The 21,853-nt window shown below is 40.2% G+C and overlaps 1 protein-coding gene across 6 annotated transcripts in view; it reads right to left on the bottom strand.

Moving 5' to 3' along the window:
• The window catches only part of LOC136887089 (band 7 protein AAEL010189), a 545,233-nt gene that overhangs the window by 177,118 nt on the left and 346,262 nt on the right, over positions 1–21,853 (bottom strand). The window contains exon 1 of one of the 6 annotated variants that reach the window (XM_068231063.1): positions 2,058–2,154. The exons of 4 other annotated variants lie outside the window; for them this stretch is intronic. In XM_068231063.1, the coding sequence (XP_068087164.1) occupies positions 2,058–2,070 (13 nt within the window). In that variant the 5' untranslated portion in view covers positions 2,071–2,154. Of the gene's footprint in view, positions 1–2,008; positions 2,155–21,853 lie in introns of those variants that run through there. One more of the 6 variants, XM_068231062.1, reaches the window with a different exon arrangement.

Here is a 21,853-nt window from a genome sequence, read left to right as displayed (position 1 = left end):
TTTCTTTCTCTTTAAAAACATCTCATACAAACTCAGCGATATTAAACAATATGGAAGACCACCATCTGTATGTTGCAGATAATCCAGTTGTTTGTCTCGTAGAGAGACGAATCACCTTGCTAAGAGCAAGCTTGTAGTTTAACGAAACTGTTTTTAATATCATCCGAACCACTGGGACATGACATTTAATTTCAAAAATTCCTAATGCATTAGCCAGCATTCGAAGTTCGGCCGCCTTAGTGAGAAGCCAGTGACCATCATTTCCCACACACTTATGGTAATGCTAGTACAGTGTATTCGTAATTCTTAGAGGGGTGACCAAATTTTATGCGATACTTATCGTCATTGCGACTGGAAGTTCTGCTATGTGACGATATTGTCGGAGGAATACTGACCCACAGGACATTTATAATAAAGGACGAGAGTTCTTTAATACAACTCGAACAAAATGACAGCCTTATCGGCCCAAGTTCTAGACTGAAATTGCGACATTGCGACTTTCTGTAGGTGTAACGGCGATAATTATTCTCTTTCCCACCACATATGTACAGAAACTGTGCGCATATGTGTGATATTTTTTGTGTTAAAAGCAGTGCCGAACGTTATTTCCATTAATATCCGACCATTTATATTTTTTAGATTTTGAATTGGATAACAGGCTGATTTCCATATTTTCTCGCTGTTATTACAGTTTGTTACAGTGCATGATGTTGCAGCACTTTACAAATACATTAAAATATGTAAGGAAATCAGGATTTAAAATGTATCTGTACTTATATGTATTTTAAAACAGGGGTTTATAACCATTTGTATAGTGGCACTGAGCTACAGCACGCCACTTTCGCTATCGCGCCTGCTCCAGCCATGGATATGGATGTTAGTGTTTTGCCCACTACTCCGCGTACATTTTCAAACACATTTCTATTATCACATGTCGATTAACTTGAAAGCACACTGGATTTTAAAATATAATTTAAAATGGGGCAGATTAGACAAAGCGGTCACCTAACTTAGTTCGCATGGCTTAGATTCGAAACTAGACAATGGAAGACGGCAGTCTTGATAAGGCTTCCAGATTTATTTAACCCAGTGTATTTAATGCAATGTTTGTAATACTGGTTCTCTAGATACGCAAATTAGGACGCTCATTCCATTGATATCAAATAAGGAAAAGCCATCTTCGAACAGATCATGAAGCTTCTTGAAGGCGTAAAAGATTAGCACTCCCGCTATTTGTAACCTTGTGCTCTCCACAAGTGGAAATGTCATTTCTGAAGTTTTCGACTTCCTAACAAGGAATCGAACCTTTTTTCCTTCTAAATGAAAACTTCGTTACCTTCTCAGCTTGACAGCCCTCCACTAGAATTAATCAAACAACATATAATAATAATAATAATAATAATAATAATAATAATAATAATAATAATAATAATAATAATAATAATAATAATAATAATAATAATAATTTTACGTACAACTCACTACTATTATGGTCTTTATAGGCACCGTGTTGCTGGAATTTTGTCTCACAGGAATTAGTTTACGTGCTGATACATCTACCGACACACGTCTGTTATATCTGAGCAACTTCAAATACCGCTGGACTAAGCCAGGTTCGAAGCCGTCAACTTGGGCTCAGAAGGTCAGCGTTTCTACCGTCTGAGTCACTCAGCCGGGCAAAACACTATTTAAACTCGCGGGAATCCCAAATCTGATTACATATATCTCTAACCCAAAACATGAAGCATGCAAAACAATCAAGAACAAAAATCTTGCCAACAATATCGATCCCACAAGCACGCGCCAGTACAAAAACCATAACAACACGCACAAACACACAATGAAACTGAAGAAAGTAAGCGGCTTGGGCATGGGATATCTACGCATTTCACTCTTGACAAGTCTGAGCTCTAAATAATTACAAAGGCTCAATCAGCAAAGTAACACAAACATCAGATAGCATTGACAGTGATGTCCTTAGTTCCCCCAAAATGAAGGAAATGTTTACCTTCCTGGGCGAGGCTCATCTTGTGATTGTCGGCGCTACGGGTGCTTACCTCCTTCGCCCATGACGACGCTGCTACACTGAACTGGCCTCGCCCCGTTGACTATCTCAGTAACGATCCCAGCGCAGCGCTCCTGCCTTATCCACACCACTGCCAACGGCTGTGTGAGCCGTTGTGTTGCGGGTTGCAGCCTCCAGGGAACGCCAGGACCATCCACACACGTACAAGGTTGCGGAGACCATGCACACTGCACGAGGCGATACGCACTTTTTCAATGTGCGACGCATCGTAGTGTGTCATGCAGGTTGGCAGGCATGTTCGTTTGTTTGTATACATATTGTTGTTGTTTCACTGCAGGTCATTCCGCTCTCTCCTCCCATGCGCATTATGTGAGTTTTATGTTCCACTAACGACCTCTTTTCCGGTTTTCAGAGACGGCGAGCTACTGGAATTTTGTCCGGCAAGCAGTTATTTTTTTTTGTGTGCTAGTAATCTATCGATCACGAGATTGGCGTATTTTAATACCTTAAAATACCACCGGACTGAGCCAGTGTCGAAGTCGTTAATGTTAGTAGTCAGGAGATAGACAGATATATAGATAGATAGATGTATATAGATAGATAGGTAGGTAGATAGATAGATAGATAGATAGATACATGTGTTTTTGGCATAATTAAGGCTATTGGGCCTCTTTCTAACTGTAAACCGATAATCGTACATTAAAATAATTAATAATTAATGCTATTGGCTTTATCCCCTACTAACTACTCTTTTACGGTTTTTGGAGACGACGAGGTGCCGGAATTTCGTCCCGCAGGAGTTCTTTTATGTACATTAAAGTAATAATTAATACTACTCTAATTAACACTGAATAAAGTACAGTTACTTCAACACAAAAAAATGTTTAAAATTGGAATAATATTCCACCCCAGTAATAATAATAATAATAATAATAATAATAATAATAATAATAATAATAATAATAATAATAATAATAATAATAAACATCTACAAAAATAAGTGCTTATCCTGGAATTCCAAATTAAAACATTACAACACCGTGGTCGAAACAGAATACCTGTATGCCAGTGAATGCCTGTCCATGAACTACAAGCTGGAGAAGCTAGAGGTCCTGGAAAGAAGAATCCTCAGAAAAATTATGGGAGCTGTCCAAACTGAAAGCGGATGGAAACTTCGGGGCAAAAAGGAAGTTTACCAGAAGGTGGAAAGAATCTCAGCGACCATGAAGAAAAGGAGGCTGGCTTTTCTTGGACATCTGTACAGAATGAATGCTAACAGATATTTGATTACTTCTGGATAAAAAAGACCACTACAGCATAGAGTAAGGAAACGAAGAAGGATATGGAAAGGTTAAACATCTTGGAAGACCAGCTGTTAGAAAGGAATACGTTTAGGAACACACTGAAGAATTTGGAAGGTGCTCAAGCCGCAGGAAGAACTAAGAAGACCGGAAGAGCCTGGACAGATGAACAACGGAAGCAGGCCAGCGAACGCATGAAGGAGTATTTGACACAGAGAAATCTCCGTACGAAGAGAAAGAAATGAATTTGTAGCGTGGTCCTTAGTGATCCATTCGCTTGTAAAATAATAATAATAATAATAATAATAATAATAATAATAATAATAATAATAACAATAATAATAATAATAATAATAATAATAGTAGTAGATTATAATAATAGATTGGTTTGACGCAGCTCTCGATGCCACCCTATCCTGTACTAACATTTTCATTTTCACGTAGCTAGTACATCCTATATGTACTCTAACCTATCTGCCATATTGATACCTAGGTCTAACCTTAACGTTTTTACCGCTTGCTAACTGAACAAGACCTGTATGTCTTAACGTGTGCCCTGCCATTCTGTCTTTACTTCTGGTCAAATTTAGCCAAATCGATCTCCTCTCACCAATTCGAGTTAGTATCTCTTCATTTGTGATTCGATCTACCGATCTTTAATAAAATCTAGTAATTATAGTGTAACAGCACGATCAGTGAGAGACCGGAAATGCACAGTTCACTTGTATTTATTCTGCTGTACCTCTTATCGCTCTTTTAAATGACGCTGAGGTTGGTATTCCTCTGATGTCATCCGGTCATTCTCCTGTGGCTGACACAGAAAATGAGTTGTCATATGCGGCAGGTCGACGGTGAGGAATGACGAGCAAGCTTTGATGTTTGAGCTCTTTTATGTCTGTTATGAAAACCTGAGAAGTAATGGAAATGCGAAGAAAGGTATGATGGAGAAGATGTATTAAGAACTCAGTGGAGGAGAGACAAAGTATGATGGCTAAGGTGAATATAGAGTCGCGACCAGTCTAGTTCCAGGAAAGATGATGAAAACTAGTTTTACTTTCTTAAATTCCATATATACGGATATCATATTCTCTCAGCGAGCAAGTGGCTATGCAGTGCATTCGGGAGATATTGGGTTTGAACCTCCACTCTCTGCAGCCCTGAAGATGGTTTTCCGTGGTTCCGATTTTCACAGCAGGCAAATGCTGGGGTTGTACCTTAATTAAGACCACGGTCGCTTCCTTCCAACAAGTAACCCTTTCCCATCCTTGCGTCGCCAAAGCATTAGCAAACAACATTCATCAGTACACGTCACACTTTACTGGGTAAACATGGTTGAAGTTAAAATTAACAGAAGAATCTTCAGGAAGACATGAAGCTGGTCGTATAATGTTTGATACTCTATTTTCTTACGAGCTATACTTACTAATCACTGACGGTTGATATTGAAGATAAGTGGAATGCATTTATAGCAACATGAACTTCGTAATTTGTTTCAGATTTTATTACAATACATATTTAGTGTCACACTCTTGTGCGTAATTCTCAGTTTTCTTTCTTTGTGTGTGAATGAAAGCCACACTTTTTTCTCTAAATCACCAATAACCAGCGACTGAGAAGAAACTATTCCTTTCTTGTAATCTTCAATATTATATTGTTAGTTGTTTGCAGTTATATATATATATGATTTTTACCTGAGCTATACTTTGATGTCAGGAAGGGCATCCGATCTTAAATAGCCTACCTGACCAAACCCATAATGAGCCAGAGCAGCTCCATTGACCCTGGATATATCTGTCATAAGTGAAGAATGAACTGTTTTAATGTTTTATTATTATCACCGTGGTCGGAGACATAATTAAAGTAATTTCTTGTATCTAGTCATCTCCATACATACCACGAAGGTCCTCGGCACTTGGTGGGGTAGAGTGGTTAGCTCTACGTCCGGCCACATTTTACACCATGAATTAACCTGGTACTCATTTATGATGTAAGCTGAGTGAACCTCAGAGCCATGTGCACCTCCGGAAGTGAAAATGCCATTTTTTAAATTGTTGTACTTCCTGATGGGGAATTGAAACCATGTCCTTCCGGGTGAACGGAGCACGCCTTGACCGCTTAGGCCAGGAAGCCCCTTCTTTTATCTAGGATGCTGGTTAACGCAAAAGTGGTGTATGGATGTGGAAATAAAAACCAGAGTCAGCATTTGAAGCAATGATGGAGAGAAAAAAAAGGATGCATGCTAGCTAGCAACAGAGTTGTGCCTAAGGCAACCTAGACAATATAACTCCGTTGAAGTCTAGACCAGTTACGTACTTAGATTATACAGTAGTTATAGCATATAATTAATTTATCGTCGTAGTTCTATTAGTCTGTATGTGTTTTGCTTTTCTTTCGATAGTCAATGATAATATTCAGGACATGATACGGAGGGACTGAGGATGGCTACTGAAGTCACCCCTTTGGTGATGATGGGGGGGTCATGTTTCCGTGGTATCTGATGAACCTCGATAGCATGTCCGAGAAGTTCCATTTCTTACTATTGTATTTCTAACACTCCTTTCAGCCATTTAAAGCGAAGTGTACCTGAATTAACACATTCTGCGCACAACCATAACTACCAATTCGAAATTCATATCGTGAAGTATTACGGGTTATTGGTAATGCTTTATGGTGTCGAAGGCTGGACAACAAAGACTTCGTCAAGGAACCGAGTGTCGGCTTTCTCTGTATTCTCTGTATCTCGCAATGTGGAGGTATTTGTAAAACGTTGAAGATCTCATGGGTAGACTACGTCAGTAACAAGGAGATACTCCGCAGTGCCGGGAAATCATGACAAGTTCTAACCACTCAAAAACTCAGAAAAAGGGCCAGTTTGGATCACATCTTCCGAAAGGACAAATACGACCTGATACAACTCATAACAGAGGCAGAAGGCAAGATAGAAAGGAAACTAGGACGTGGGCGGAGAAAAAAATATGGAACATACGACAGTGGTTCGATACCTACTGTACGACAACAATGACGAGGGAAGCGCAAGCAGTCGAACCGCGATATCTCGAACCTCCAATACTCGAATTTTCAGTATCTCGAAGTAACTTAAATTTTCCGGCCGTTTGTTCTATTCTTCACGTGTATTTATTTCTCTATTACTCGAAATTCGATTACAAGAATTTTTCGATTTCTCGAAGCAAATACTTCCTCTCTTGAAGCAAAAAATACACTGTAACTCGAATTTTGTGCAATATTGACTGTGCATTATGGCATCCGTGGTTTGTGAGGAACAGTTAACGAGTAATGAAACAGTTACAGTGATGCTGGGAGCTAATATGACGGGAACGGAAAAACTAAAACTTCTAATGATCGGAAAATCGCCGAAACCTCGCTGTTTCTTGGGTGTGAATTAATTACCGGTCACGTACGAAAGCAACCCCTGAAGTCGCGGTTGACGAGCGCCATTTACGAATCTCGGCTGCGTGGTATTGACGAGAAGTTTCAACGTGAGGAGAGGAAAGGTTAACAGTAACAAACAGACTAACGGATTTTTTTTTCTAAGGTGTTAACCGAGATATGTTTCTTGTTTCACTTCTGTATGTGCCATATCCTGTCTTCTAAAAAGTTACCGTATGAGGGTTATGATTAAAATGATGCCATAAAATAGAGTTTGTTTGTATACTTTTAAATACTGTTAAACATAATGTAACTTATTCAGTATAAGCCCGTAGATACATACAATTCAATATGTTCTATACATGCTTAAAAACGGTATTCTCTGTATCTCGCAATGTCGATAACTCGAAATTAAATTTATCTCCAGAGCTGATTCGAGATCGAGGTTCCTCTGTAGAAAATTAATTCATAAGGGTCGCCAGGAGAAGCACAAGAAGAAGGAAACACATTGGACAATCTAGCGTATAGCCTTTATACTGATCTCTTAACAGCTAACCGCGGACTGAATTACAATAGCACAAATACATAAATTATGCTTGATTTCTTAACAGAAAATTGTGAAGGAGTGCCCTCGTGCAGTTATCAACTTGGGGACTGTCTGTCATTAGGACAGACGACTATGTCCCTTAGGCCTATTACAAGGGTTCAGCTACGGACAACGGAAAAATAAGAAAAGTAATTCATTGAGCTACAAAATCTTCATTTTCAACATATTCCAGTTACTTCATGGGTCTACAAAGGACACTCTGGAATATTAGGAATTAGGTCGGGTGATGAAGCCCATATGATCTTTCACCAAACTTGTAAGGTGGAAGTTCCAGCACGCAGTTACCAGGGTGAACATGTCTACCTGAGCGAACACCATTAATCCTGTGCAAACTGGATATATATATATATATATTGAACCCGACAGGGGCATGATCCAAGGGCCTTTGGTTGATATCGATCTCCGTAATTACGCACGGAATGCTATTAAAGGGAAAAGAATGCTGAAAATGATTAATACTCATATCATTAATAGAGGTCATACCGAAACTAATTAATATTCATACCATTGAGATAGATAAATTGTGTATTTTAAAATTATTCTACAAGATTTCTTTGTCTGCGACTTATTGCGCAGTATTATCCTTTGTGTAGCGGGGACCCCGCAGAGGAAGCCAAGCTAACTTAGACCCGGGAGGGGTTATGAATGGGGATTCCCTGTGACATCACTCGAGAGAAGACATCCCTCCTCAAGACTCACAAAATGAGGGGAAACTAACTTTTCCGAAACGGAATATAGGAGCCATCTTGGAATCGGACTGGCCAACTTAATTACCTACGAGGTAGAAAATTAATAAAACTCGAATTAGGGGCTCATCTCCCGATTTAAAAGGGATAAATGTCATTGGGACATTTATGTAGAGTGTTTAATGTCCTCTTCCGTGATAACTTTCAGCCGAAGAAAGAATACTGTGTTGTTTCTGCGTGGAAAGGTACTGGGGCCATCTGTTTAGTCTCACGACAGCTCCTCGAGATCGGGACTTCACCCCGTGTGGTAGGGGAAGCAGAACATATTTTAATTAATTTAAAGAGATTCACCGAAGGATAATTGAGTGGTTATGTCTCAATCGCACCAACTAGATATTGGTCACCGATCACCCGTACTATCCTACCTCGAGTACGCCGGGAATAGGCGCTACGCAAATTAGTGGAAGGGGTATCGCTCCCTAGTAAAAACTACTGCCGGAAGGGACAAGCGTTCAGTCGGGGTTTGCGGCTTATCGACGGCGAAGCTATGCTCCGTTAAGCCCTCGTTAGGTCTTTGTTCAAGTGAAATTAATTCCTATTTTAAGTGAAATAATACAATTTGCATAAACAGTGTTTAGTTTGATCTCTGTGACGCCAGTGTTAACTTTTTGGAAAACCGTGACGTGAATAGTCATATTATTATGGTTACTATAATATAATAATCTTACGTAGTCGCATAGGAGATCGTGACCGGACGTTCACATTGAACGCTGTTAACCGGAGTGTGACTTAAACAGTGACGTTGTGTCTGTACAGGATTAAGTGGTAGCGGCTCCAACATCATCAAACAATGGCTCATCAACTTCAAGATGGAATGGTAATGGAAGTCATCACCGTGGTGCCCATGGAGGAGGAGTAAACTCAGAATGGACTTCCCGAGTTGACGAAGGCATCATCATGTGATAGAGATGAGTACAAAGTTCTAATATCTGGCATGCATAGAAGGGATGGGAATATTTATTGTAAACTGACGCTATAAGAGATTTAAAGATGTAGTCCTGTTGAAATAGAGCGCCGGAATGGGCGCGTAGTAATTATGTCTTAGCTTAGGAAACCGACTACAGGTCTGAGTAATCGAGTGTAAATAATTAAGGGAATATAATACTTTAGCTTTGCATTAATATAGATTCATTCATTTCTTTCTTTCTTTTTTTCTTGGGAGATTCTGTTTATTTGCGTCAGAAGACCAGTAATAATTAGTTTATGGGAGTGCAGTGAGAGTAGTTATTAGAGTATTCATTAATTTGATAAGTGTATGGTATGTGAAACGGTAAGTGATATAGTACGTAAGGCACGCAGCTGCGAGATTCAATGGCCGGACTGACAGCCACAACAACAACTCCACCCTTTGAAATATTTAGATAGGGAGTGATAAGTTTAAATTGATTCTGCGATTGAATATACCAGGAAGTGATCATAATAAGTGTGTTAAACATCGATTCGTGTGAAAATTAACTAATTAATGCATGTATTGCCGTGTGATGATAATGTAGCCATGTGCCGAAAATCGATTAATTAGCAGTCAGTAATCAGATGTTAATTGCTGCGCGAGTGCTTAAGTGTGTTGTAGTTGCTGAATAGATTCCGCACGATGACCATGCATAAGTAAGGTAGCGGGTAAGCTATGTAGTACGGCAATAATAATAATAATAATAATAATAATAATAATAATAATAATAATAATAATAATAATAATAACAATCAGGCAAAGATTACCATTATGATACGGGAGTCGTGTTGTAAAAAAATGATATGATACTGTTGGGTAGATATGTGTTTAATTCGAAGTGATTTGCGCGAGTCTGGTAAGGCCGCAGGATATTGGAGATGTACTTCCGAGTGAAATGTTACGGTTCCCTTTAGAAAGGGAAGGTTGTGTGGGTGGTGACCCCGTGAGGGTGGTCAACCGCCGTCTGGCCTTGGCCCAGTGTGTTTCTTTTTTTTGTTTGAATGTCCCGTAAGCGAGGAAGGAGGGACTTGGCTGTGGAAATGAACTTGGTTTCTTTCAACGGCGAAATAATGTGATTTACCTAACACGGCAGAGCTGTGTAATAATTAGCAAGCGACCCGGCCGATAATGGTAATGTTTGCCAATGAATCGTTGTTAATTGTACGAGTATAATTAGATAGGGATTACAGGACCCTGCCTTCATCGCAAGAGGTTGTCAGTTCGATGCTCAATGTAGGCATTGGAGGCCTACAGTGTCAGAAGGAAGATCAAGTGCCTTTTACGTATTTTTCTGGCATATCATGTACCATGTATGTGTTTTATGTCATGTGTGGTTGTACATAAGGTCAGTGGTGGTTCTGTCCATCAGCTCGACGATGCCTAGAATAGCGAGGGTCGGTTCGATCCCAGGTGTTGTATCATATGTGTGTATTTTCATTTTTTTTTGTCATTTCATTGGGAAATCTAGGTCTTTATTAGAATAGGGATTGCTCAGACGTGTTGTCGGACGCATGTTAGTTTTACGTGTTAGCGATAATATAGCCTCAGTGTTATGATAAAATTTCCGTTCGCTATATGTCACGATACATCGCTTCGCGATAACGTACTCGTTTCTATCACGTATAACGGACAGAGGTCCACAAACAACCTACAACCAGCATTTGTAAATTTTAATGTAATTCATTAGTGTTATTTAATGCATCATTTCCCATTATCATTAAGGTTCAATAAACCGGTTTGTGAGTAAAATATTTTAATTCGAATGTGTTCTCATTTTTAGTTATATGCCCCGCTTCTCCTCCCTTGTACGCCTCTAAGCTTACTTTAGTTCAGCGCCTATTTATTTCTTTCTTCTTGACCTGTCAGCGACCCTGTAGATCTCATGCCGGTGCCAGTTAGGTAGGGGGCGGGTGCAATATATAGTGGTTTTGTAAACATATGGTCACACTTATAGGTTATAAAGCTCGCATCTGTTTGCATGTCAGTAACGATCTCTGTAGTGCGTTCTACCGTTCTAGGGAGCGATTTAAGCAAAATTCTGCCAGAAAGTGGAAACACGTTCGGTGAGAGAAGTCACCAGATGCTTCATGCATGGATTTCTGTGCTTTTAGCCTATTGAAAAGAGCACTTGTAAGTTGGAGTGCGTTATGGATAGACTGTCAGGAGAAGTGGCACAAAATTGACACGGCTGTGCTTCAGTCAAGACTCCTCTCGAGAGCACTGAGATGAAAAGTTTACGCCTGAATACGAGGACACCATATACAGCACAAGACGCTGGATCTCACAAGTAACTTGGTCTTTAATTACGATTTTCAGGAATCTGAACCAAACTTTAGTTAGGTATATGTTTAACTAGTATTCATAGTGGTTATTAAAACCTTCTTCTTGTGAATCAGTAATCGCAGCAGGCTGAGATTTGAGACTTTGTGGGTGAAAGCAGGAGCACTCTGTGTCACAGATGTGGAGGTAAGGTAAATAAGGATCATTGGTTGTCGTCAGGCTGACACTATTCTCTCATTTCTGAAGCTTTTTTTTAACAAGTTGCTTCACGTCACACCGACTCAGATAGGTCTTATGGCAACGATGGGAAAGGAAAGGGCTACGAGTGGGAAGGAAGCGGCTGTGGCCGTAATTCAGGTACAGCCTCAGAATTTGCCTGGTGTGAAAAAGGGAAATCACAGAAAACTATCATCAGGGCTGCCGACATTGAGGTTCGAACCCACTATCTCGTGGATACTGGATACTGGCCGCATTTAAGCGACTGCAGATATCGAGCTCGATCTGCAGCTCTTATGTACGCTAATAAAGACTAAAGAAACTCTACTTTGGAATTAACTTATTTCTCATAGGATTATATAGTAGGAAGAATTCAATGAATTACCAGAGTTTCAATTCCTTTAGATTACTCTGGGAGAAAATAAAATCCAGGCACCTAATAATTATGATTTCCGTGCTCCAATTTTCTCCAACATTTCTTCGGTCTTTTAAACAATGACTTTTATTTTACCATAACCTCGCAATAGAACTGGCTACACGGCACGAGTAATGCTATGATGATGGTTATTGTTGATTAATGGGCATAAAATCGATAGCATTTGTTACTACAGATAATATAGATATTAGCTTGCATTCAGGAGAAGGTGAAACCCCGCTGTCAACAACTCTGAAGATGGTATTCAGTGTTTCTCCATTTTCACGCCAGACAAATTTCAAGGAGGTGAATTATTATTATTATTATTATTATTATTATTATTATTATTATTATTATTATTATCATTATGGCTACAATAAATGGTAAGACAAAGTGAAAAGTAAAAAAAAATCGTCTGAGAATAACGTTGTCTACAGTGAATCCACCTCTAATTCACTGTACTAAGTCTATGCCCAAATATGTGTTTTAATTAAGGTGAAGGCCTCTATCTTTCCAGTATTAGTCATCTCCCGTCACAGCGTCGCCGAAAACCAATACGTGTAAGCACAACTTAAAAACTTCAGGGGAAAAAAGCAGTGAAAATAATATTCAATTTGTAAAGTGTTGTACTGTACGTGTTACCCAGTCTAATTTTAGCATGCTGCATGCTGCTTATCACATTTCAACCTGTTTTATTCCTTTCACTGAAGTTCACGTGTATAAATAATAATGATGAATGATTACAAATGTAACTGCGATCAACTCTCAGCGTAGTCCGTTGTGAGCAGAAATACCTACGGCTGCTTCTAATAAGCATTTCTTGTAGAGGAAGGTAGGCACTTGTAGAATAACCATTTTTATTGAATTAAAGTGAAGTGAAGTGAGCTCTATAGTTCTAGACGTTCGTTTAAACTTAGAAATGGTCTCCGTAACAACTATGCTCAATGGGACTTTACTATTCCATTTATTCTATATGAACATCAAATGATGTTCCGAGGATGTAATACAGCAGCAGACAAAAGGAAACGATAACATGGAAAGTTTAGTGTTGCATTTTCCACAGCGTATTGTGCCGACGGTAAACTCATGTAAGCCCGTGACAGACCATCGTCCATTGTTCCGTAACTGGATTAAGTGGCTTAGTTGCTTTTATGTCCACGAGATGACACAATTCTCGTTTGTGTTTGTAAATGATAACTAGAAACAAGACGGCGTCTAAATAAAATAATTGATGTCACCATAGGTTTACTCTTAAATTGGTAAGCTAGTAATTTATCGCTGTAGCGCAAATTTTTTACATAATTCGATATAAGGCAATCTAAGTTATTTATTATCCTTATATTCTGATCTTTGTTCCAGGTACCTCACGACTGAACAAATGCTGTGTTTCCTATTTATGATGTAACGCTTCTATTGAAAGAAGTATACCACTGTGCACAAGTATAAACGCGTTTAAAACTGAGTGGGGGATGTGCTGCTGGTCAGTCAACGTTTCAGGGGTTGTTCGTGAAATATTTAGATGTGTAGAGATACATCCTCCATATGGTGTGATTTACAAGGAATTCTTTACCATGAGCTACTCTCAGTTAATCACGTTATCAAAATTGCTGGACTGAAGCCATTGAAGGAATTACATGAATAAATTCCATAAAAGGTAAAGAATAGAGAATAGAGAGAGTGTTGTTTTCTGCTAAGACAATGCTAGGCCTTAAAACGCTCTTGATCATCTACAGAGCATCATTAAAGATTGATTAGCATGCTCGGGAACAATGGAGCATACAAGTACATCACCCGAATTCCACTTGATTAAGTTATTGACATATGCAAATATAAATTTTCTTTGTTTTAAAGACGTTTTATGCAGAGAGAGTGATGCAAATGTCGGAAATAAGAACCAAAACCATGGAAATAAATAAGGAGTAGGAGTACTTCAATGAATAAATACTTTTCACTTACTTCCTCGCACTATCACGCTACAGCTCTGATGGTCCTTGGCTTACCAAGCGGCCACTGCTCATGCCGAAAGGTGTTGTTGCATGGTCAGTGTGACGAATCCTCTCGCTCTTTATTCTTGGTTTCTAGTCTGGGGTCACTATCTCACCGTCAGTTGTAATCATGTAGGCTGAGTGGACCTCGAACCACGCCTCCGGTCCAGGTAAAAATTCCAAGGTCTGGAAAGAATCGAACCCGGGGCCTCCGGGTAAGAGTCAGGTATGTTATCCTTAGACCGTGGGGCCACCTGAAACGTATGGGGTCTGTTTTATAGCAATTAAAGAAAATGGAAACCTTCCGGGAAATTTAATACATTTTATTTTTGTTAAATTTACATCACTCAAGAGATGAATAAGACCTCCAACTTTAACCACTTAAAAGCACAATAGCCTTTTCTGTTGTCATTGTAAGGAAGAGAAACTTCATAATGTTATATGTTTTACGTCCCACTAACTACATTTTTACGGTTTTCGTAAACGCCGAGGTGCCGGAATTTAGTCCTACAGGAGTTCTATTATGTGCCAGTAAATCTACCGACACGAGGCTGACGTATTTCAGCACTTTCAAATACCACCGGACTGAGCCAGGGTTGAACCTGCCAAGTTGGGGTCAGAAGGGCAGCGGCTGAGCCACTCAGTAATAAAAGTTTCTAGCCTTATATTTAACAAACGTCACTTCGTCAATAAACATTCATTGCTCTATTATGTTAGAAAAGTTACAGACTGCGTTTAGGACAATATGTAACGAATATTATCACTTGACCCCGTCTTAAAAGCCCAGACCTGCACGCTGTATTAAATAGTCAAGAAATCTCTGTGCTACAGTGAAACTTACTTGAAAAGGAATCTCAAGGAAGCACAATGCTTTACCGAATTAGACAAGTTTCCACATCACACAAAACGTCGTCTTTTGCCTTAAAACACCAATCACCACCGCTACAGAAAACATGATGCAGTATACATGAATTTTACTTATTATTTAGAGCTTTGTTGTATCTACCTACATATGACGTTCGGCTATCCAGATTGATGTACGGAGCACTGTACAGTAGTACAAGGATATGTTAATTATTATTACTGCGCTTTATTATTGCTTTATTGTTGCAGTACATAAGGTACGATGCACAGTGTATAATTTCGACACTATCAAAACAGTATATTACACTATTTGACAACACTGGATATACGATCCTTAAACTTGTTTCCACCACAACACTCTATGCTGTACTTCACAACACTAAGCTTTCTTCCACAGATCAAACAAAGAAGCTTGTTTCCTCTTCTTTCTAATCAAATCTTTTTGAATGCTGTCCAGAACTGACTGCATTAGTTCAAGATGCGTGGAAGAGTTAGATTTAATGGCAAATTGCTTTATGTCACAAATGCACTGCAGGGCCTGTTCGTAGATTCGAATGTTGATTTGATCTTAATCTCCTTGCTCGTCTCCTTCTTTCATCTGCTCCTCTTCCTCGGCCTTTCTCACTGCTAGAAGGGCTGTAGCTAATTCGAAATTGTGATGTATCGTAAGTTGTTCATCACTTCTAATACAGTTCCTTGATTCGCAGGGAACGTTTCTTTCTTGACACAGATCGCATATCACCGATACGTTTTCAAGCGTTTTCATCATCTCTCTCACTGTACCTGTTTGTCTTAGAAGACGGATTACTGGCCTTTCCTTCACTGAAATTTGTGAAGTGTCCCAGTGAACAAATAGAAAGGCAGGTGCTCCGATGGCAGGGATGTCCAAACACGTGCTTCACTATGTCCATAGAATGACACTGTTCACACCAGCAGCAGCAATACACAAATATTGTGCAGAAGGACTACATAAGTACGTTACATTTCCCAATGATTTTTTTTTTTAATATTACATTATTCCTTTTCGTTTCCGCGTCGATGAGATTCCACACTACACAAAAGTAAAAACAATATAATGCCGCAAGTTTCGCCGGGACCAAGATAATATCCGTAGTGGACCCTGGAGAGGCGTTGAACAACGTCACTGGTACTGTGGGGCGCCTTATGGACACGTGTTCCTACAGCAAGTGTTCCACTGATCCCTCACAAATTAACATGGAAGGCTGGTCTAGTAACGGGAAAGATCAAACTGGCACAGTTTTGTCTTGTTTGCAATGGTGGCGATAGTCGTGACTGACGACTTGCCAAGGACAGGAACCTTCCCGAGCTTGTCGTCGAGAGGTTCACGGTATCATCATCCCACCTTATGGTCTGGGAAGCTATTTTATTTACTTTCAAATCGCAGTGGGTGAATCGTGAGAGTGATATGACTGCTCGAAATGCAGACTGGTTATCCAGCTCAGCGGTTTTCCCTCTGATGCCAAACGTTGCAAACGGGGGAGCTTCAACAGGACAATATCGAAGCTAACATCGCAACCATCTACTTTACAATGGACCGGCAGATTCCCAGACTGATGCCCAATTGAACAAGTCTCGAGATGCTTTACAAATAAAAATATTTTTTTTTATAAAATCCTCCTTATCAATACAAATCAAACCATCTGTTAGATGGAACAAAGTCTATACATGTTTCAGCCTATTTTCAAGGCCATTTTCAGTAGCAGAACCTTTATCTTCAAATTACAACATAGGTTTGTTTTCTTACTAGCCTGGATGGCGTTACCATTGCAAGTTATGGCCTTGAGAATAGGCTGAAACATGTATAGACTTTGCTCCATCTAACAGATGATTTGTATTGATAAGGAGGATATTATAAATATTTTTATTTGTAAAGTGATAACCGTCAATACGGAATGAGATTTATAACTTGCATGTCTCGAGATCGGTAGACAACTGAATAACTGTCTACAAACATCCAATTTGTAGAGCGACTGGCCTTCGTGGCGCAGCAAGAAACGGTCACAATTTAGCAGGAACTGATCCACAGCCTTATCGACTGTAGCTTGCAGTGGCCACATTCCGTTTGTCAAAATGTGAACACGAGGAGCCGAAAAGTGTTATCACCCTCCTATCCCCTTCTTGGTGCTCTATTGGAGCCTTTCAGTCGCTCCACGCCGCCCCCCCCCCCCCCCCGCGGCCCCATTCTTCATGGTATTTTAATATCCACGTTGAGCTGGGTATGGTGAGATGGGAAATTTAAAAAACTAACCCCATGGCTCTACAGTCCTGAAGGGCCTTGGCCTACCATGCGACTGCTGCTCAGCCCGAAGGCCTGCAGATTACGAGGTGTCGTGTGGTCAGCACGACGAATCCTCTCGGGCGTTATTCTTGGCGTTCTACACCGGGGGCATCGGAAATAGCACATTGAAAAATGTCAAATACAAACTGGTATAACATTTTCTGCGTTCCATAACAACCATATCTTCTGGAGACTTGTCAAACAGTTCTCAATTTACAGCGGCGGAAAGAATAATAATTAACGACATGAATGTTTCAGCAAATTAACTAAATTTCTAACAAGGTACAGGTTGCTATACGTAAATATTTGGTCTAAGGTTGTTTAATTTGCAATAATAATAATATCGTGGAGGGAGATTCTTGGTTCCAGGCTATCGATCTTGGTGGGGAGCTCCATACGTCACGAGCAGAGTGAATGCAATGGCAATGGCGCGCCGCAACCACTTACGACTATCGCTCCAGAGGAATGCGCGGAGTTTGAAGTGACAGCTTCTGTGACGAAGCCGATAACAAGCAGCTGACGGCTGTAATGCGCCAAACAGTCATAGCGTATTAAAATATGATGCAGTCAGTCAGAACACTGAAATCGCCACTTAGACTTAAAATTAGGACGTACAGACGTAATGTTCATTCATATATTTCAGCGTGAACACGCAGCCCGCTTTGTGGCTGTAAGCTTTTTATGCTCGACAACGTGGCTGGCCATAGTGAGTCCCGTGGCTTGAAATACATTTCATCATCGGAATATTGGCCGGCATGGTAGGAGAGGTGATAGTAGACAACTTCTTCTTCTTCTTCTTCTTCTTCTTCTACTTCTTCCGCTTTTCCCACACACGTGGGGTTGCAGGTATGAACCTTGTGGCACGTGTGGATTTGGCCCTGTTTTGAGGCCGGATGCCCTTCCTGACGCCAACCCTATATGGGGGGATCTAATCACTATTGCTTGTTTCTGTGGTGGTTGGTAGTGTGGTGTGTTGTTGTCTGAACACGACGAGGAAAGTGTAGCGAAAAACACGACCACCCAATCCTGAGCCAGAATAATTAATGAGATGCGATTAAAATCCCCGACCCGGTCGCGAATCGAGCCCGGTACCCTCTCAACCGAAGGCCTCAACGCTGACCATTCGGCCAAGGAGTCGGACGTGGTATACAATGTCTGATTTCTAAATAATTAAGTGCCAAAAGCCTCGGTTCAATTCCAAAACTTCTTCGCAGGTTCATAGTATGGAGTTACGACACATGATGCTGTTGATAGTGATTCGTCCGTGGGATGGAAACGTTAACTCAGGAGCAGACCCCTTGGTGTTGTTCAACAGGATTAGGATGTGTGCAGACACAGGTTTCCACCCTCCCCCTACCTCATTATCATATTATTATTATTATTATTATTATTATTATTATTATCACCATAACAAAACACCCAGACGCACAGGTCGCCCATGGATATCAACTTTTTTTTTTTTTTTTGCAAGGGGCTTTACGTCGCACCGACACAGATAGGTCTTATGGCGACGATGGGATAGGAAAGGCCTAGGAGTGGGAAGGAAGCGGCCGTGGCCTTAATTAAGGTACAGCCCGAGCATTTGCCTGGTGTGAAAATGGGAAACCACGGAAAACCATTTTCAGGGCTGCCGATAGTGGGATTCGAACCTACTATCTCCCGGATGCAAGCTCACAGCCGCGCGCCTCTACACGCACGGCCAACTCGCCCGGTGGATATCAACTAGAAAGACCTGGGGAGTTCATACGATATCACGTGACCGTGAACACCGAAAGGTCTAGTGGCAAAATAGTATATCAGATATATTCTTATACTGTACATGTATATATTTGAACTACAATCAACATTAACCCACTGACTCATCCCAAACAGTAGGGTGGCGATGTATACCGTGCCGACACTCTCCTGTGTTTCCCAAGCAGCTTTATATCAATACTCATCATAGGTATTTTTTTTTTTTACAAAAAACGACTCATTTAAACTAACAGATTTTTCATGAAGACTACTAAATTAAGGTGCAGCTATCTTAAGATATTTATTTTGATTGTGACATAACATCGCACTAACTCAGATAGGTCTTCGGCTAGGGCTAGGAAGGAAAACGGCCTGGTGTGAAAATGGGAAACTATGGAAAAACATCTTTAGGGTTGTTGATTGTTGGGATCGAACCCAGCATTATCCGAATGCAAGATTACACACAATAACACGGTCGTGCGACGCAGCGAACAGGCTCGTTCTTAAAAGTACTGTTGGGATTCTACGTTTGATATGTAATTAATAATAATAATAATAATAATAATAATAATAATAATAATAATAATATTGACTTTACGTCTCACTAACTAATTTTACGGTTTTCGGAGACGCCGAGGTGCCGGAATTTAGTCCCGCAAGAGATCATTTACGTGTCAGTAAATCTACCGACGCGAGGCTGACGTATTTGAGCAACTCCAAATACACCGAACTGAGCCAGGATCAAACCTACCAAGTTGGGATCAGAAGGCCAGCGCCTCAACCGTCTGAGCCACACAGCCCGGCGATAAGTAATTATATCACACTGGCGATACTAGCTTAGTCTTTTAAATTCTTGTTATTTATAAAACATGCTGTAGATATTTAGAGGTGCCTAGGTGTCAGAAGGTATCCGTAGGGGTTGTTTGCATATGAACACCCTCATATGCCCCGGGCATCAGCCAGATATGTATGCTTACATAATGTAGGCCTGCTGTATGTTCCGTCTGGCGAATTCTTCGTCGTGTTTCCGAATTACTTCTCATGACACATGCATAGTTCTGTTCTGGACGTTCCGCAACCACTGCACCATGCCATGCTCGAAGAGTGGAAAACAAGGTGACTTTAGTCTCTTTCGTTTCTGCGATCTCACGGTATCATGGACTATCTTGAAAAGTTTGTCCTTGTCTTTGAAGAACGTAGGAATTATTTACACTTTTATGGCATACTTCCCTCATCCCTTCTTCATTTTCCTATCATTTTCATATATTGGGGTTATAATTGGAAGTGGATTTGGCCCAATTTTACGACTGGATACCCTTCTTGACTCTAACTCTATGTGGACGGATGTATTCACTTTCGTGATGGTTGGTAGTGTGCTGTGTTGTGTGTTTTAAGTGTAATAATATGAACACAAATGACCAGTTCCTGAACCATAGGAATTAACCATATGCAGTTAAAACCCCCAGCCCGGCTGGGAATCGAACATGGGGCCCTCTGAAGGGAATTTTAATTCTTTCCTCTACTTCACTAATTATTTTCACTTTACCTCACATTACTGACCGTCATTATGGACAACAGTTGGGAACGAAAGAAGCTGGCGCTCTGTCGAACAAAGTGTGCTGCAATGTTTGTCTGCATAAACAATGAAGTTGCGTCAGTGAGCCTGGTAATGGCGAACTAACACAGGCTACACAGCTACTAACTTTCCTGACATGATTTAGCCGTGAATAATATTGATCTGTATAGAATTAAACACTGCATTCGATTTATATAATTAATTTTAAAATAGAGGTCATATTTTATGCTTCGAGATATCGAAAAATACGAATGATGAAAATTCTACTCCCAGACAGAAATACATGTAATGAACAGCAAGTTACTGTGAGTTACCGAAACTTCGAGTAAGAGTGATTCGGCTTATCCAAGTTCCACGTATTCAATGAGCTCAGAAGATTGCTGTTTTTCTCTTTCCACAACATCACAGTGGGTCACCAAAATATTTAACTGATATTAAACCACAGCTATAGTCGATGCGCAGATCAGATAATGTTATCGCAAAACATTTGGATTATTTTATATTAATGAAGTTCTCCAGTAAATAAGCAATCAGAACTTGTAAGTTATATTTATTACCCATGAGTGGGAGACCTGAAAAGAATGTAGCTTGTTCTTCCGTCGGTGTTATTAACATTTCAGAGAGAAATTCCATGAGAAGCGTAGTCTATCCTCGAGTGAATCTGCACCAAATTCATGTATTCTCCTTTTTTTTTTTTTTTTTTTGCTATTTGCTTTACGTCGCACCGACACAGATATGTCTTATGGCGACGATGGGACAGAAGAGGCTAGGAGTGGGAAGGAAGCGGCCGTGGCCTTGATTAAGGTACAGCCCCAGCATTTGCCTGGTGTGAAAATGGGAAACCACGGAAAACCATCTTCAGGGCTGCCGACAGTGGGGTTCGAACCCACTAACTCCCGATTACTGGATACTGGCCGCACTTAAGCGACTGCAGCTATCGAGCTCGGTATTCTTCTTCTTCTTATTATTATTATTTGCGATTCGTTATGCCCAAGTAAGGAGCGCGCTTGAACTTATTAGCACTTTTATTGGTTTTTCTTCTTCTCCTCCCAATATCTCCTCATCCTCTCACTGTGTTCCTTTTTACGTGGTTCAGTCCATCTTGTATTTAGTCGGGTGGGCTTTACAGAAAATTATTATATTATTAGGCCTACTAGTAGTAATAGCAGTAGTTGAGGTATGGGAACATCTCCAAACTTGAACATGTGAAATGAGTACATGGGCTTCGAAATAAGGAAGGATTTTATGGAAAGGGCGTTATAGTCGAATGGAAAAGTCATTAGCTTCTCACCAAGGTGGCAGTGGTTCCAAACCTGGACAACGAATGTGGGATTCTTGAAATGGAAATCAAATCTGTATGGTTGAGATTGAATGTAAAAATAGAGATTCCACGGCTACGATCACGATATTAACATTCGCGTAAAACTACATGATGATTACTTCCTTTTTCGCATTCGTAAAGGGCTTT

The sequence above is a fragment of the Anabrus simplex genome, chromosome 1, assembly GCF_040414725.1.
Source record: "Anabrus simplex isolate iqAnaSimp1 chromosome 1, ASM4041472v1, whole genome shotgun sequence".
Lineage (NCBI taxonomy): Eukaryota > Metazoa > Arthropoda > Insecta > Orthoptera > Tettigoniidae > Anabrus > Anabrus simplex.
The sequence above is the reverse complement of the archived record's forward strand: the minus strand, read 5'-3'. Positions and strand labels throughout refer to the sequence as shown.